Source organism: Oncorhynchus masou, chromosome 31, assembly GCF_036934945.1.
Source record: "Oncorhynchus masou masou isolate Uvic2021 chromosome 31, UVic_Omas_1.1, whole genome shotgun sequence".
NCBI lineage: Eukaryota > Metazoa > Chordata > Actinopteri > Salmoniformes > Salmonidae > Oncorhynchus > Oncorhynchus masou.
In genome coordinates, this window is record NC_088242.1 from 42,836,735 (window position 1) to 42,851,755 (window position 15,021).

At 40.1% G+C, this 15,021-nt stretch overlaps 1 protein-coding gene across 3 annotated transcripts; it reads right to left on the reverse strand.

Moving 5' to 3' along the window:
• Window positions 1-352: 352 nt before the first annotated feature.
• On the reverse strand, window positions 353-14,386 carry LOC135525197 (peptide Y-like). 3 transcript variants are annotated; one of them, XM_064952931.1, is made up of 4 exons: window positions 14,319-14,386; window positions 10,190-10,377; window positions 2,447-2,527; window positions 353-609 (listed from the first exon to the last, which is right to left on the reverse strand). In XM_064952931.1, exons 2-4 carry the CDS (start codon window positions 10,375-10,377, stop codon window positions 600-602), a joined length of 279 nt encoding a protein of 92 aa, XP_064809003.1. In that variant the 5' UTR covers window positions 14,319-14,386; the 3' UTR covers window positions 353-599. The 3 variants fall into 3 exon arrangements, with proteins under 3 accessions (XP_064809003.1, XP_064809001.1, XP_064809002.1); XM_064952929.1 differs by having other exon boundaries at window positions 353-614; XM_064952930.1 differs by having other exon boundaries at window positions 353-614; window positions 14,329-14,383.
• Between the last annotated feature and the right edge of the window lie 635 nt (window positions 14,387-15,021).

Below are 15,021 nucleotides of genomic sequence, written 5' to 3' on the forward strand. Positions count from 1 at the left end.
ACGGTATTAAAATACTTATACTTCAATACATCTCGACTCTTTTTTTAATAATATTGAGAGGAATGATGGTCAACGTAGGCTATGCATGTCCTGCAGCATGGTCAGTAGACTATGTTGTCTAATGCATAAATTGTCACAAAACTCAAATGGCAAATAAGGCAGAGATAGAACATTGTTAGAGTAACTGAATTCTCTTGTAATATACTGTCACCTATTGGTATGAATATGTAACATATACTGTTAAAAGATGGTACTCTTATAACAGGCCTGAAGTGCTTGTGGTCTAGGATCATTTATTTCCAATCATGGCTTGTGAACCGAAAGGTCAACTAAAACTAACTGCAACCAGATGTATTATTACACATTAGTTTCTTTATTATTCATTATTTTATTTAATAACACATTATTTACATGATGAGAGAGAGACAGAGAGAGAAAGAGAGACAGAGACAGAGAGAGGCATGCGTGTCAGACAGAAGTAGTGGGCCGCACAGTCCAGTGAAGGCTTCCAGTTGAGCAGCCTGTTTGAGTTGTTGTCAGGCCCACCATTTTAGTGGAACAGCAGAGCAGCACACCAGAGGTACGATATTTACCATAGATCACTGCCATCTGAACTGAAAGAAAAACACACAAAAAGTCAGTACCTCAAACTCACTAAACTACAGTGATCAAACTTAGATATTGCTATTCATTGTTGGCACTACCTTTTGGAATTTCAGAATGGATTGGGTTAATTCCACTAATTCAATTCTAATTCAATTACCTCTCCCCATAAATTCAATTTAATTCAAATTCTAGATCAGTCATTGAATTCAGAGATAATTAAATTCCTCTCAATTCCAATGTTAGGTAGATTCCAATAAGTCAATTCCCAAATCAATATTATCACCAATTCCACAAATTCTAATTCAATTCCCATAGGCTTTCAGGATAGTCACTTTTCAGACAGTTATACTGGAAATGTAGAAATAGAAGTTTAAATAATTTAAAACAAGGACGGGCAGGGGGTCTCAACTTACTCTTGGGAGTAGAAATAGTACAATACACAGGTACCAGGTGCAATTTTGACATTTAGTTGTGCATCAAACAGATGCATCAAACAGATGCACACAAATCTGTCGTTCTGCCCCTGAACAGGCAGTTCCTAGGCCGTCATTGAAAATAAGAATTTGTTCTTAAATGACTTGCCTAGTTAAATTAAGGTAAAATAAAAAAATAAAAACAGATCTTCTTTTATATCAGTCACTCAATTAGCCCATGTCAGCTAACATCTTTTAGATTGGTAAGCTAGTCTAGTGGCCAGCCATCTAAACGTGTAGTGATCATGGTCGAATTACCGACTGGGGGAACCCCATTGATTGATTTTGTTAGACACTCTCACTCAGATGTCATACATAAAAAATGTCTCCACCCTATGGCAAAATGTGTAGAATTGCAGCAAATTAGCTGTAAAATTGCTCATTTTTCTCTCCGCCCAATGGCAAAATGTGTAGAATGGCACAAATTTAAATCTAAAACGTAAATGTTTATTCTCCACTGTAAAAAATGTTTTTCCTTGCAAGATGGGGAGGGGGGGGGGGGGGGGGGTTCCAACAAAATGTAGGTTAGGGGCCCTAAAAGGCTAGGGCTGGCTTTGACTGCATGTGTGGGTAAAGTTGTGGGTATGCAGACCCTGCCGGAGATAAGAAGCAGGTACGGGGAGTGAACATTTAATAAGGAACAGACATGAAACAAGACAGGAACAGCGTTAGCAAAACAACGACGATTGACAATCAATGCTGAAGCGGGGAACAGAGCAGGGGAACAGACAGAAATAGGGGAGGTAATGACAGAGGTGATTGAGTCCAGGTGAGTCCGATAATTGCTGATGTGCGTGACGAGGGAAGGCAGGTGTGCGTAATGATGGTGGCAGGAGTGCGTAATGCTGGGGAGCCTGTCACCCGGGAGTGCCAGGGGGGAAGAGTGGGAGCAGGCGTGACAGATCCATGAACCACTGCGTCTCCTTATGAGTTCATATTTTTTGTGGCCCCCACCCCAATCAAAGTTGCCGATCCCTGATTTAAAACAAATCCTGCTGTCAATGTTTTATGCTAAGTGAATTAATTTCACTGCCAGGGAAATGCACAAATGCTGATTTCCAATTAAATTCCAAAGATTAAATGTTTTTCCAATTCCAATTCTACTCCAATTCAAACAGTCCAAACAGTCTAATTCCACTTCGATTACAATTCCAAAACCTGAAGATTGTTGTATTTCGAATTGAATTCAATTTAAATTCTCCATGTCATGAGTGAATTCAAGAAATTAATTGGAATTTCAAATTAAATTGGAATTGACCCCAACCCTGTGGGTCATGTTGATATATTCAATGTATGAGTATATTGGAACACATCGGAGACGCAGTTATTTTGAATAACCATGTCCCCCAATCTCTTCATCCTCTCACCGTGTTGTTAAGTCGCCTTCTGACTCGTCTCCAAACAGCAACCACGCCATAGCTGACTCAGGGGAAGACCTCTTCCCATACCTAGTGTACACAGAGAGGCCATCACTGTTGCTGTATGTCACCAAGAAATATACATTGCTTGCTGGAGTGTGCTGACAGGGGTCCTATGAACATATCATGTCCCCTTGTGGCCATGAGTAGCCTGCCCATCTCATAATTTACATCACCATGAATTCCAAGACACTAGTACCTCAATTCATCTTTCCGAGATCCCTTGTGTCCTATCTCCTCACCTTCTTCTCAACCGTATCAGAGGAGAAGATCCAAGGTCCTTCCCTTCGGACCTCCCTCTCACTTACATTTTGAGAAGAAGGCGAGGAGAGAGGATGCTCGGAAGCGAGGAAAGATTAATTTGAGAAAGAGTAAAAGTGTCAAGAAATGAGACATTCTAAGTGCTTATACCCTACTCGGTGTACTCACTAATCACTAATGCCCTTTTAATTTCCAGAGGCAAGATCACATATTTCTCATAGCTCCAAACGAGGAGAGATTTCCAATGTCCAATGCTCAGTAAGGCTAGTTATCCTCAGCTCCACAGACAGCGCCAAGTCTTTTAAAATATCTTTACTGAAATCAATGCCTTGCCATTGTGGAGTGATTCTCCCTTTGTGTGAGAACAGAGGGGCTGAACTGCATGGCACACAGCCCTTGCAGTGCATTGACAGCTCCAGCCCTTTTAATGATAGACACTGTAGTTTTTAGACGTTTAATAGGAGACTGGTTCAGGTTCCCTCAAACTCTACACGCCCACATGAAATCTCTCTCTGAGCAACAGACGTACCTGCACAGATACATACGCACAGATGCACAAGCAATCACTCATATGCACACACAGATGGAGACTCAACATGCATGCATGGACACACACATACACACACACATGGGTGCGTGCGCACACACACACACACACACACACACACACACACACACACACACACACACACACACACGCACATATATATATACCACTGTTGATATGTACTGTTGACGCATGTTTCTGAGGACTTTTTATTGTCGACAGTGACAAAAATGTCAGTTGTGTGTGCATAGAAATGTAAGTTGCAGGGGGGTTTTACTGGGGGTTTTGATAAGATTCAGCCATATGTTCTACTGTTATTATTTTGTTCATGTTATTAGTATTCTTTAAATATACAGTTGCCAATGCTGCTTTGTGTATTGTTTATCATATGCAGTGGTGACCTGTTTTGCATGTTATTTTGGCATTAATACGTGTCACATATCAGTTTGCAATGTAAATAAAAATGGTTGAGTTAATAAAGCCTCCATAGAAACATGGTCTCTTTTTTGTTTTGTTGAGTAAGGCAGGTTCAAAATGCAGGTGTTTCAGTCTCGCTCGGGGCTTTCTGTGGTGGAGGGGCAGCCAGCGGAAAATACAGAGCATAAGGGTTCTCTAGTGATTGGCTCAGTGTTCTTTCACTCGTGGGGACACTACATCACTGCCAAATCTAACGGTAGAGCTGGAGAATTCAAGCCCCTTGGGTGATGCCATAGAGTTACATTAGAAGTGCCCATCCAAGACGGCTCAAGGTCATTGGCCACAGATAAAATTACGCCAAATCACGTTATATGTACAGTAACTTTGATTGGACTAATCATGTCAACCTTATAATTTCAAAATCTTAGCCAGCAGTCATCTACATTAATCAAGTCAACAATCTACTGACAAATCCTTTTTAATCCTTGTCATATGAAGAGAAATAATGATAAGAAATTGTAGATAAAATGTATTGGTGCTCATTGGCCATTGTACATAAACATTACACAACAGGTTGGAAATCGCAAATTCAACAATGAGTGGTTTGGAAGGAATCAGTGGCTTAATGCAAGCATTGCAAAGCCATCACTAGCCTGCTATTCAGTGGAGTGGGTGTGTGGTCCCAATTCTCGGTTTAAGGTTCTCTTTCCCAAGCTTAAAATGATAAACATTCAACACTGGCCGTGCTGTCAATCCAGCACGATTTCTGCCACGCTCAAAACAACTGTTAACTCAGAACTGGGAAATGTGACTTCAGTGATTTCAGGACAAATGGGAACTCAAATGGGAACGAGCACCGACTGTGAAAAGAAGTTTTGAACGGTCATCCAACTCGGAATTGTACGTATGGAACTTAGGCCTGTTTCTAGAGCTACAACCTGAAGATCACTGAAATCATCATGATTCGATCTTGTTTTTTTTTCAGAATTCCCAGTTGTCTTGAAAACACCATAAATCCAGAGAATGCCAGACTTTGATGACAAAATTTGCCCACAAGAAGGACCGCTGCACCACCTTCCTGTTCAAGTGAGCACAGAACAACAAGTTGAGTCGAAAAATGTCATGTATGCTGCTGCATAAATGACGTAATATACAAGGAAGATATGTATACTGTAGCTAAGAAAAAAAATACAAAGTGTATGTTGTGTAGTAAGCTGTTAGTAGCTAATGTGCCTCCCCCTAATAATTTGGTCTATTTTCCCCTGTTCTGACTTGGTGGTGTACATGTAACAAATAGTCTGTTTTAGAGAAATGTAATCATCAAATATTGTAAGAGCTTTCATTGTCTGCTTATATGCCCCCTTTATTTATCCAACAGTTCTGACTTGGTGTACAGAGAGAACACTGTAAGAACAGCCCATGTTCTGAATTCTGTCACTGTACATTTCAAAAGTTTGATCATTAATGTCTTAATTGAAATTACGGGTTGCCTCTTATCCATTTGTTGTCCCCTTATGCTACAGTTCCTACATCTCAATTGTCAGTAGAAAGCATATTTGTTTAAGCAAGTCAGCCATATCAGCTCTGTTTTATTAAAGGCAGTAAATGAGGCTGAATGAACTGTTTCGCTGCTAGACTAGGCTCTGCTGATAGCCAGCTATAGCAGTGGTAAGGTGTTGGGACTGCTGTTGGTACAGCTTTATGTAGGCCCTAACAGTTTGTGGGCACAGTTTGTCACCATTATAATGCAATTAATGCATTGTTTATCATGCATCATCCCCACAAAAAAAATGTGGATTTGCCCCACCAAGATTTACATGCTAAAATCTCCACTGATTGTATGCAGCATTATTCCGTACTGCCATAAGTGTTATTGCATTGGTTGCAAAAGTACTTTTGCAGAAGTGGTTTATTTGTTGCATTATTAAACATTGTCTTTTGCATGCACACGCATTGTTTATATTGATGCTGATAGTTATATAACTCTTAATTCTTAATACTGGTTAGTATGTGTTATATCTTTGTCTTGTAGAACCACAACAATAAGATTCCAAGTCATTCGGATTACTAAAATTGTATAAATATCCAGCTGTTTGTGTGTGTGTGGCGGTGACTATTAAGAGTACAGCACTGTACTGGGCAGAACCAAACCAATCAGCTATAAGTATATAGCGGGTGAGGGCATTCACATTGACCACTCAGATGGGTGAGGGCATTCACATTGACCACTCAGATGGGTGAGGGCATACCAGCCAATCGTTTTTACGTGGTACTTCTAGATGGATTTACTGCCTAACAGTTTTTATATGGTCCGTAATTTTTCCGGATTTAGTGACCAATAGTTTTCACAGCTGTACTGAGAGACAGGGGCAATTCCTGTTGAGCTTTCCTCTTGCCCCAAGACACAGAGACAGGACATGCACTTAAGTTAATGAGTACTTTTTTTCTATCCAACACACCAGTCATTGGAGATCACACATGCACTGTACAGCAGCGCATCACTGCCTACAGCAGTCTTGCCCTTATAACCCAGGTTGAGGGAATAATGATAGCAACTCATTATAGATCAGTATAATGAAGTCAGACCAGACCAGACAGATCAAGTATATTTGCCGGTAATAGCACATCTCCATTACACAGACCAAGGTCTCAGTGGAGCCATTATAGGTCTCTATCACTGAACGCAAGGTAGGTCAGTGATGGAGCAAAACCAGGCTCCTTTCCTTTCCATACCATCATTATTTTTAATAACTACACTCTGCAATCTCCAAATACTAATCTCTCTGCTGCATATGTGGCTTTCCGAAACTGGAATTAAGTTATGTTATCACAGTGTTCAGAACAGCAGGCTGGTCGGAGAGCCAAGACATCATTATCCTCAGGCTTAGTTCAAATATCCTCTATAGAAAATGTTGTGGTCATACGCACATCTTTAAAAACTTAGGTGCTGGGCTAATAAATGACATTTGTAAAGAATCATAATGAATCACAGAGGTACATATGGTCATAAACGATTATATTCAAAAGAGTAAAACCCACAAATTCAGATATACAAAAACTTCCATATCAGATTATGCATATTGTTTATGAGTTGGCACCACATATTTATGAACAGCTGTGCCTGGTGTCCTTTGTAGTGTGCTATCTCGTGAACTGATATGATGTATTCAGGTGAGAGGACACCTGGGGCAGTTGATTCGTGACTTGCCCTCCGTGCCCGCTCCCATACCCTATAATTTTGTATTTCTTTGTGACTCGTTTGTATATAGGTAGAGCAGACAAGCCACATGCCTGATTGGCAGATGACTGGCAACCCTGATTAGAAGCACCTACTGCTCATCGGTTGTTCTCTACAAATGCTGTTTTGAATTCAAGTAAAATTGTACCTACACACTGAAGAAGGCTGTAATGCCAAAACCTCTTGTGCAAACCATCCCTGCAATTAAAATAATTTAAATTTAAGTACGCTTTATGCAACATCTTTTTGAGTGCGAACCCAATACACCTTTCTGTTCATAAAGGATTATAAAGTGCCTTCGGAAAGTATTCAGACCCCATTAACTTTTTCCACATTTGGTTAGATAAATATGACATTTACATAAGTACAGTACTTTGTTGAAGCACCTTTGGCAGCAATTACAGCCTTGAGTCTTCTTGGGTATGACGCTACAAGCTTGGCACACCTGTATCTGGGGAATTTCTCCCATTCTTCTCTGCAGATCCTCTCAAGCTCTGTCAGGTTGGACAGGGAGTGTTGCTGCACAGCTATTTTCAGGTTTCGATCAGGTTTAACGCTGGGCTCTGGCTGGGCCACTCAAGGACATTCAGAGACTTCGGAGACATTCAAGACAACTCCTGCGTTGTCTTGGCTGTGTGCTTAGGGTCGTTGTCCTGTTGGAAGGTGAACCTTCGCACCAGTCTGAGCTGGCTGGAGTGTTTATGGACATATTCAATCTCTCCATATCCCAGTCTGCTGTCCCCATGCTTCAAGATGTCTACCATTGTTCCTGTATCCAAAAAATCTAAGGGGACTGAACAAAATGACTATCGCCCTGTAGCACTCACTTCTGTCATCATGAAGTGCTTTGAGGGACTAGTTAAGGAACATATCACCTCTACCTTACCTGACACCCTAGAACCACTTCATTTTGCTTACCGCACCAATAGATCCACAGACGATGCAATCACCATCGTACTGCACACTGCCCTATCCCATCTGGATAAGAGGAATACCTATGTAAGAATGCTGTTAACTTCTTGGTGACAGGGAGCAGTATTTTCACGTCCGGATGAAATGCATGCCCAAATTCAACTGCCTGCTACTCATCCCCAGACGATAAGATAAGCATAGTATTAGTAGATTTTGATAGAAAACACTCTGAAGTTTTTAAAACTGTTTGAATCATGTCTGTGAGTATAACATAACTTATTTAGCAGGCGAAACCCTGAGAACAAACCATTCAGACTTTTTTGTGGGGTTTCACTCTTTTCAATGGGTTTTCATTGGGAATCCAGATTTCTAAGGGACCTTCTTGCAGTTCCTACCGCTTCCACTGGATGTCACCAGTCTTTAGAAATTGGTTGAGGTTATTCCTTTGTGTAATGAAGATGTAGCACTGTTCAGAACGAGGGTCACTTGTAGTGTACTGTTAGATAGAGGCACGTGACCAGAAAGCGAGCTACAGTTTGTTTTCCTCCTGTATTGAACACAGATCATCCCGTCTTCAATTTGATTGATTATTTACGTTAAAAAAAGTAACGTTTTATTACAAAAGTAGTTTGAAATGTTTAGGCAAAGTTTTACAGGTAACTTTTGAGATATTTTGTAGTCACGTTACGCAAGTTGGAACCGGTGTTTTTCTGGATCAAACGTGCCAAATAAATTGACATTTTGGATATATATTGACGGATTTAATCGAACAAAAGGAACATTTGTGACATTTATTGGACATACTGGTGTGCCAACAAAACTAGCTCCTCAAAGGTAAGGCATGAATTATGTTTTTATTTCTGCGTTTTGTGTCCGCCTGCAGGGTTGAAATATGCTTTTCTCTCTTTGTTTATTATGGTGCTATCCTCAGATAATACCATTGTTTGCTTTCGCCGAAAAGCCTTTTTGAAATCTGACATGTTGGCTAGATTCACAACAAGTCTAGCTTTAATTTGCTATCTTGCATGTGTGATTTAATGAAAGTTAGATTTTTATAGTAATTTATTTGAATTTGTTAGATATTACTTGTTAGATATTACTGCACTGTTAGAGCTAGAAACACAAGCATTTTGCTACACCCGCAATAACATCTGCTAAACATGTGTATGTGACAAATACAATTTGATTTGAGTACTTTGGAGTAGGTTTTCAACAAGGATCTCTCTGTACTTCGCTTTGTTCATCTTTCTCTCGATCCTGACTAGTCTCCCAGTCCCTGCTGCTGAAAAACATCCCCACAGCATGATGCTGCTACCACCACGCTTCACCATAGGGATGGTGCCAAATTTCCTCCAGAAGTGACCTGGCATTCAGGCAAAAGAGTTCAAATCTTGGTTTCAACAGACCACAAAATCTTGTTTCTCATGGTCTGAGAATCTTTAGGTGACTTTTGGCAAACTCCAAGGGGGCTGTCATGTGCCTTTTACTGAGGAGGGGCTTCCGCCTGGCCACTCTACCATAAAGGCCTGATTAGTGGAGTGCTGCAGAGATGGTTGCCCTTCTGGAAGGTTCTCCCATCTCCACAGAGGAACTCTGGAGCTCTGTCAGAGTGACCATCAGGTCCTTGGTCACTGCCCTGACCAAGGCCCTTCTCCCCTTATTGCTCAGGTTGGCCGGGCGGCCAGCTCTAGGAAGAGTCTTGGTGGTTCCAAATTTCTTCCATTTAAGAATGATGTGTTCTTAGGGACCTTCAATACTGCATAATTTTTTGGGTACACCTCCCTAGATCTGTGCCTCGACACAATCATGTCTCGGTGCTCTACGAATGATCATATGGGCATGTATTCCAGCAGTTTCCAGTTTTCATCTTTTTTTACTGTTGCCTAGTTTTTAATTTGGACCAATTTGTATATAATTCTTGACCATGATTGACTATGCACAAAAGTGAATTATATATTTTGGGATGTGAGCACTCAGCCTGTTTGACCTGAGGAAGATCAGTTTCAATCTAAACGTTGTCAATAAAGTTGCGAATTTGGAGCATAAACAGTGTGTGGGCCTTCCTGTTCATTATTAGTTAACATACCCCTCCATAACTTCTACTGTGTCCTTGCCTATAGTGGTCATTTGACCTCTTAAGATTATCAGCAAAATTTTATTGGAATTTATGGGGGGCATTTTTTGTGTGATTTTTTTTTGTATTCAAATTGAATGAAGGAACATGTAATCAATCTATTGGTTGTTAGTAGGAGCTTTACGCTTCCTGAAAACCCAATAGACTGAAATGTTTGCTTTGTTAGAGTGCTGACTCACTCACCTCTGTCTAGTAATGAGGTTTATGTAGTGTCGCAGCGCCGTGTTGTATCTGGCCCATTCCTCCGGAGGCGCGTTGTTGTCGGGGCTCACAGGCTTGGGCGGGTAGGCATCTGCGAAGGTGCCCAGACTAACCAGCACGCACACGAGGAGGGCTACGAGGATCAACCAGGGTCTCAGTATGTTGGCCATCTGTAAATAAAGAATGTAGTCAAACATTTCCCTGAAAACTGCTGGACATAGTTTTGTTTAAGGTAAAGCTTTTGATGAGTAAGATTTTGTATTTTTGAATGGAGGTTTCATTAGAGACGCGTTAGCAGGTGCTCGGTCTATGGTGCCGAAATGTGTGCCAAAGTTGTTTACGAAATAAATAAATTGGTCTTCAACCTATTGATTTTACAGTGCTAGGTAACAGTCTGGAAATGTTAAGTAATGATAATGAAAAATCTCTTTTGTACTCTAACATTCGGACTTGCTACTGCAATTGGTCGTTCTTGAATTGCGGTGGCAGTTGCGTCCCTTGCCTTTGCAACCATGAAAAACCCTTTCAAATGACAAACAGTTACACATGCATGTTTTGTTTATATTGAAGTGTTTATGATGTGTCCCTGTGTTATGTAATTGGTTTTAACACTTTGAAAATTACTCATTACAAAGGATATACAAGGACCTTGAGCATTCCCTCCAGTGGCAAACCGTTTTTGGGGAGTGGTCTTTATTAATAAAAATGATTAACTAATCACACCCTTTTAGTATGTCCTAAATTGTAGGATTCCATTGATCATGTGGTGTGTCTAAATGTTACTAAGAGTTAAAGGGTTAATTCATTACCTTATATTTGGCCATTTGTTGCCTCCATTTAAGAAAATCCTCAATTATCAAAAATGTGTCATAGGTGTTATCATCATTGGTGTTACTACTCCTAGGGTGAAGTCAGCATTTGTGGGGCACTTTTTTGGTGAATCACTATGTATAAAATCGAAATCAGCCTACCCTACTCAACTAATGTTTATTTCAATTAATGAAGGTTGTATCTACATGTTAATGATGAAACAAGTTGATAGTTTATTATTTGAAGGATGCTACAATCTCTAAAACAACATCAGACCCATACTTTTGCTAAAGTGTGTCTTTCAGTTGTAGTGGGACACTTTAGTAGATTTTTTATTTAACGAGGCAAGTCAGTTAAGAACGAATTCTTATTTACAATAACAGCCTAGGAACAGTGGGTTAACTGCCTTGTTCAGGGGCATAATGACAGATTTTTACCTTGTCATCTCGGGGATTCAATCCGGCAACCTTTCAGGTTGGTGGCCCAACGCTCTCACCACTAGGCTACCTGCGGCCCCACGGCCCCCCTTCAGTAGATGAAGTAGAGTACACTTTGCAGGGACTTATAGATAACACACTCTCCATGCCCTTGCAAAAGTGATGTTGGGACATTCCAAGCTCTCCATGAAACTCTGACTAAAGCACTCTGAAGTCCGCACAGCTTTGACTTGTTCCTGAAGCAACTCTATTATTCCCAAAATGTTGTCCACTTTCATAAACGTAACCTCTTTTCTATCCTTACTTTCTTACATGCCATTGTCCGTTGTTTCCTTTCTTCCCTGCCCTTGTTATTTTTTCTCGCATTCCTTCCAATGTCATATTATTGTTATATTATGCTGTTTATGTGCTATATAGTGTCTAGAATACATTTTGAGATGTTATAAACTACCAAAGCAACATATTTTGAAGGCCTAGTGCAGACAAACAACTGATTTTTGTGATTGTGTATGTGTGCTATTCAGAGGGTGAATGGGCAAGACACAAGATTTAAGTGTCTTTGAACGGGTATGATAGTAGGTGCCAGGCGCACTGGGCAGCTGGGTTTTTCACGCGCAACTGTTTCCCGTGTGTATCAAGAATGGTCCACTACCCAATGGACATCCAGACAACTTGACACAACTGTGGGAAGCATTGGAGTCATCATGGGCCAGCATCCCTGTGGAATGCTTTCGACGCCTTGTAGAGTCCATGCCGATGATTTGAGGCTGTTCTGAGAGCAAAAGGGGGAGGAGCAACTCTATATTAGGAAGATTTTTCTGTTTGGGGTACTCAGTGTATATCTCCACGCTATGAGGTTGGAACAATGTTGTGAAAACTAAGACGATGCCCTTTTAGTGTAAGAGCTGTATGAAAAGGCCGCCTGAAATTTCTGCCTGTTTTAGTGGTATGGAGTTTTAGACTTCAGTGGTGACATCACCATGCAATAAATGAGTTAATAGACCAATAGGTCGTTAACAATAAAACGTCACAATAGGGTGCAGAGCGTTCGATTTGCCTTCAGCGGGGCAAGCAGACTTGCAGCTCGGGTAAAACCATTGACAACTGCATGCCGTTATCAAGGGATTTTTAAATAAGTGTTCACTATTTGGTTGTAATATCATCCCCTCTTGAAGAGCATTGTCAAAACTAAAATGTGTAGATTATTCCATGCAAAACAATTGCACACATTTAGCTCTATCATCAGAGTTATAGGCCTACAGCCAGTAACTGCATGCCTTTTATGATCAGTAAACATCATGTAATCATGATCATGATAATGTAATTTCTGTCAATATTGGCCACTATTAATTGCATATTTGAGAGATATAAAAGTGAACTATACCTGACCAGTATGAGTGGTTTAAGGTTAATTTCCCATCCTTTGTGGGGTCTGCCTGTCAAGCAGCAGTAGGGCATTCGCCAATGTAATTGTACTGTTACAATGCCTTCAGGAAGTATTCATACCCCTTAACATACTACAAATGTTATTTGTTTAATTATCTATAGTGGTGATGACAGTAGTCCGACTGACACCTTTACCAGGACGATGTCAAGCACTTTCCAAAAGCCTAATCTCTGATGAAGCAAGCTAAGAGACACATTGTTTGCTTTAGCTATCTAGCTACAAGCCAAATGGATCTGGCTAGCCTGACTTAATTGAAAATACATGATCAAATTATGTTTGCTGATTGCTGTAAAACTCTGATGATAGAGCTAAATGTGGAATAATCAGAAATGCTAGTTCTGACTATGCTCTTCAAGAGGTGATGATATTAAAACCAGGTAGTTATAATGTTTATTTAGAAATCCCTTGAAAACGGCATGGATTTGTCAATAGTTTTAGCGGAGCTGGGGTCTCCTTGCCACCCAGCAGCCGAATCAAACGCTATTGTGATGTTTTATTGATCAGCAAAATATAAGAAAGATAGTTCCAAACCTTTCTGCCAATTACAGCTCATTGTCACTTTTCCCCTCCCCACTTAGACCACTCCCACACAGTCTTAGCAATAGTCTTGCTTGAGAAATGGCCCTTTGCTAAGCTATTTTACGTTTATTTTTGACAATTTTAATTGAAAACAATCACAGTAAGGTACTTCATTGTTAGAAATTATACGATGTTGAGACAAAAACGGCTGCATTGGAGATTTAGTATATTTTTGAATATCTAAAGGAAATTGCATTTATATTGATTAACAGATGTTTTGTGCACAGTACACATTTAGCAGAAAACCAATAGCATGTGTTGTGATTGGGTTGCAAAATGACCACAGTGCAGGACATTCAAACAGAATGCCCCACTACACCTGTGGGATATATTACAAAGCAGGACCAAAGAGTTAGTCAGATAACTTGTCTAATTGTTCTGAAATAACTTTCAAAAAATGTTGAAAGATAAGCTTGAAATGGGCATGGGCTAACTGGCTCTATAACCCCAAACTCTAAGTTTAGCTTTCTTAATGAACCTGGAAATCAAGTTATTTCTGGTTGTTTATCAAAATTAGCTGGCAAATTCATTGATACTGCTTTGTAGTATGTATCACTCTGATGTCTCACTTATTCTGACTTCACTTTACTGGTGGCACAATGTTATCATAATGGTAAAATATCATCAAGCTGCCATATTAATTGATTTACAATGGGAAGATACTCACATAGATATTATTTTATTTATTCAAATGTAGGCTAAGATTTTTTCTCTTCTAAAATGCATTGCCCAAAATGCTACCGCAATTCAAGAACGACCCAATTGCTAAAACTACCACAACAGTCAAAACCTCCCAAACTCAGCCTTACATTGATAGTCTCAGAAAGCAAAAACTCACTTTTACTCACTTCGCGGCAGGCTTGCTTCGCCGGTTTTCACTTGGTTCTTGTTGTGCGTCTTTTTATTCCCAAATCCCGAAGGTTTATATAGGCAAGGCTATGTGATGCGCGCGCCATGAGATACAGTAGGAGCCTCCAATGAAAACCACACCCCTATTATTTTTAACAATAGTCATTGGCCAGCTGGTGATCATAGTGTTGTGTAACAAATGTTTATGACAAAATGACTGTATCAATAACGTGCAATAAGGGTAAATACATGCATATAATAACCAACAAAGAAGAAATGCATTCGTACATAAAGGCCTACTTCGGTCTAAGTGCATGACACATCATGTGTACCTTGGTTTCATCACTTAGATGACAGTTGGAAAAGTAGCCAGTCCTGCTTGGACCACAACTGCAAATGTGGGACAAACTGCCAGTTCTCAAAGATGATTTCACCATATATTTCGATCTTTTATTATAACAGTATTGGGTCACCAATACTCATGCTACCCATTTAAGGCCAAGTTGGTCTCTTGAGAGGAGCACACACATCGCATCCACTCACACTGTGTACTGAATACTAGTGTGTTTTCTCTACATTTGTGAATCATTGCGTTTGTGAGATAATATTTCATCTTTCACAAAATATGTAGATTAATTTTCCACTTCTGCACACAACTCCTGTAATGCAACACACTTTATTCCATTACTAAA

What these genes read in the sequence shown, in the direction of transcription:
- LOC135525197 (XM_064952929.1), bottom strand. Translation starts at nt 10,377, where the DNA reads ATGGCCAACATACTGAGACCCTGGTTGATCCTCGTAGCCCTCCTCGTG. An exon ending in AACCTCATTACTAGACAGAG is followed by an intron (nt 2,528 to 10,189) that starts GTGAGTGAGTCA and finishes TGTGTACACTAG; the next exon opens with GTATGGGAAGAGGTCTTCCC. An exon ending in GAAGGCGACTTAACAACACG is followed by an intron (nt 615 to 2,446) that starts GTGAGAGGATGA and finishes TTTTTCTTTCAG; the next exon opens with TTCAGATGGCAGTGATCTAT.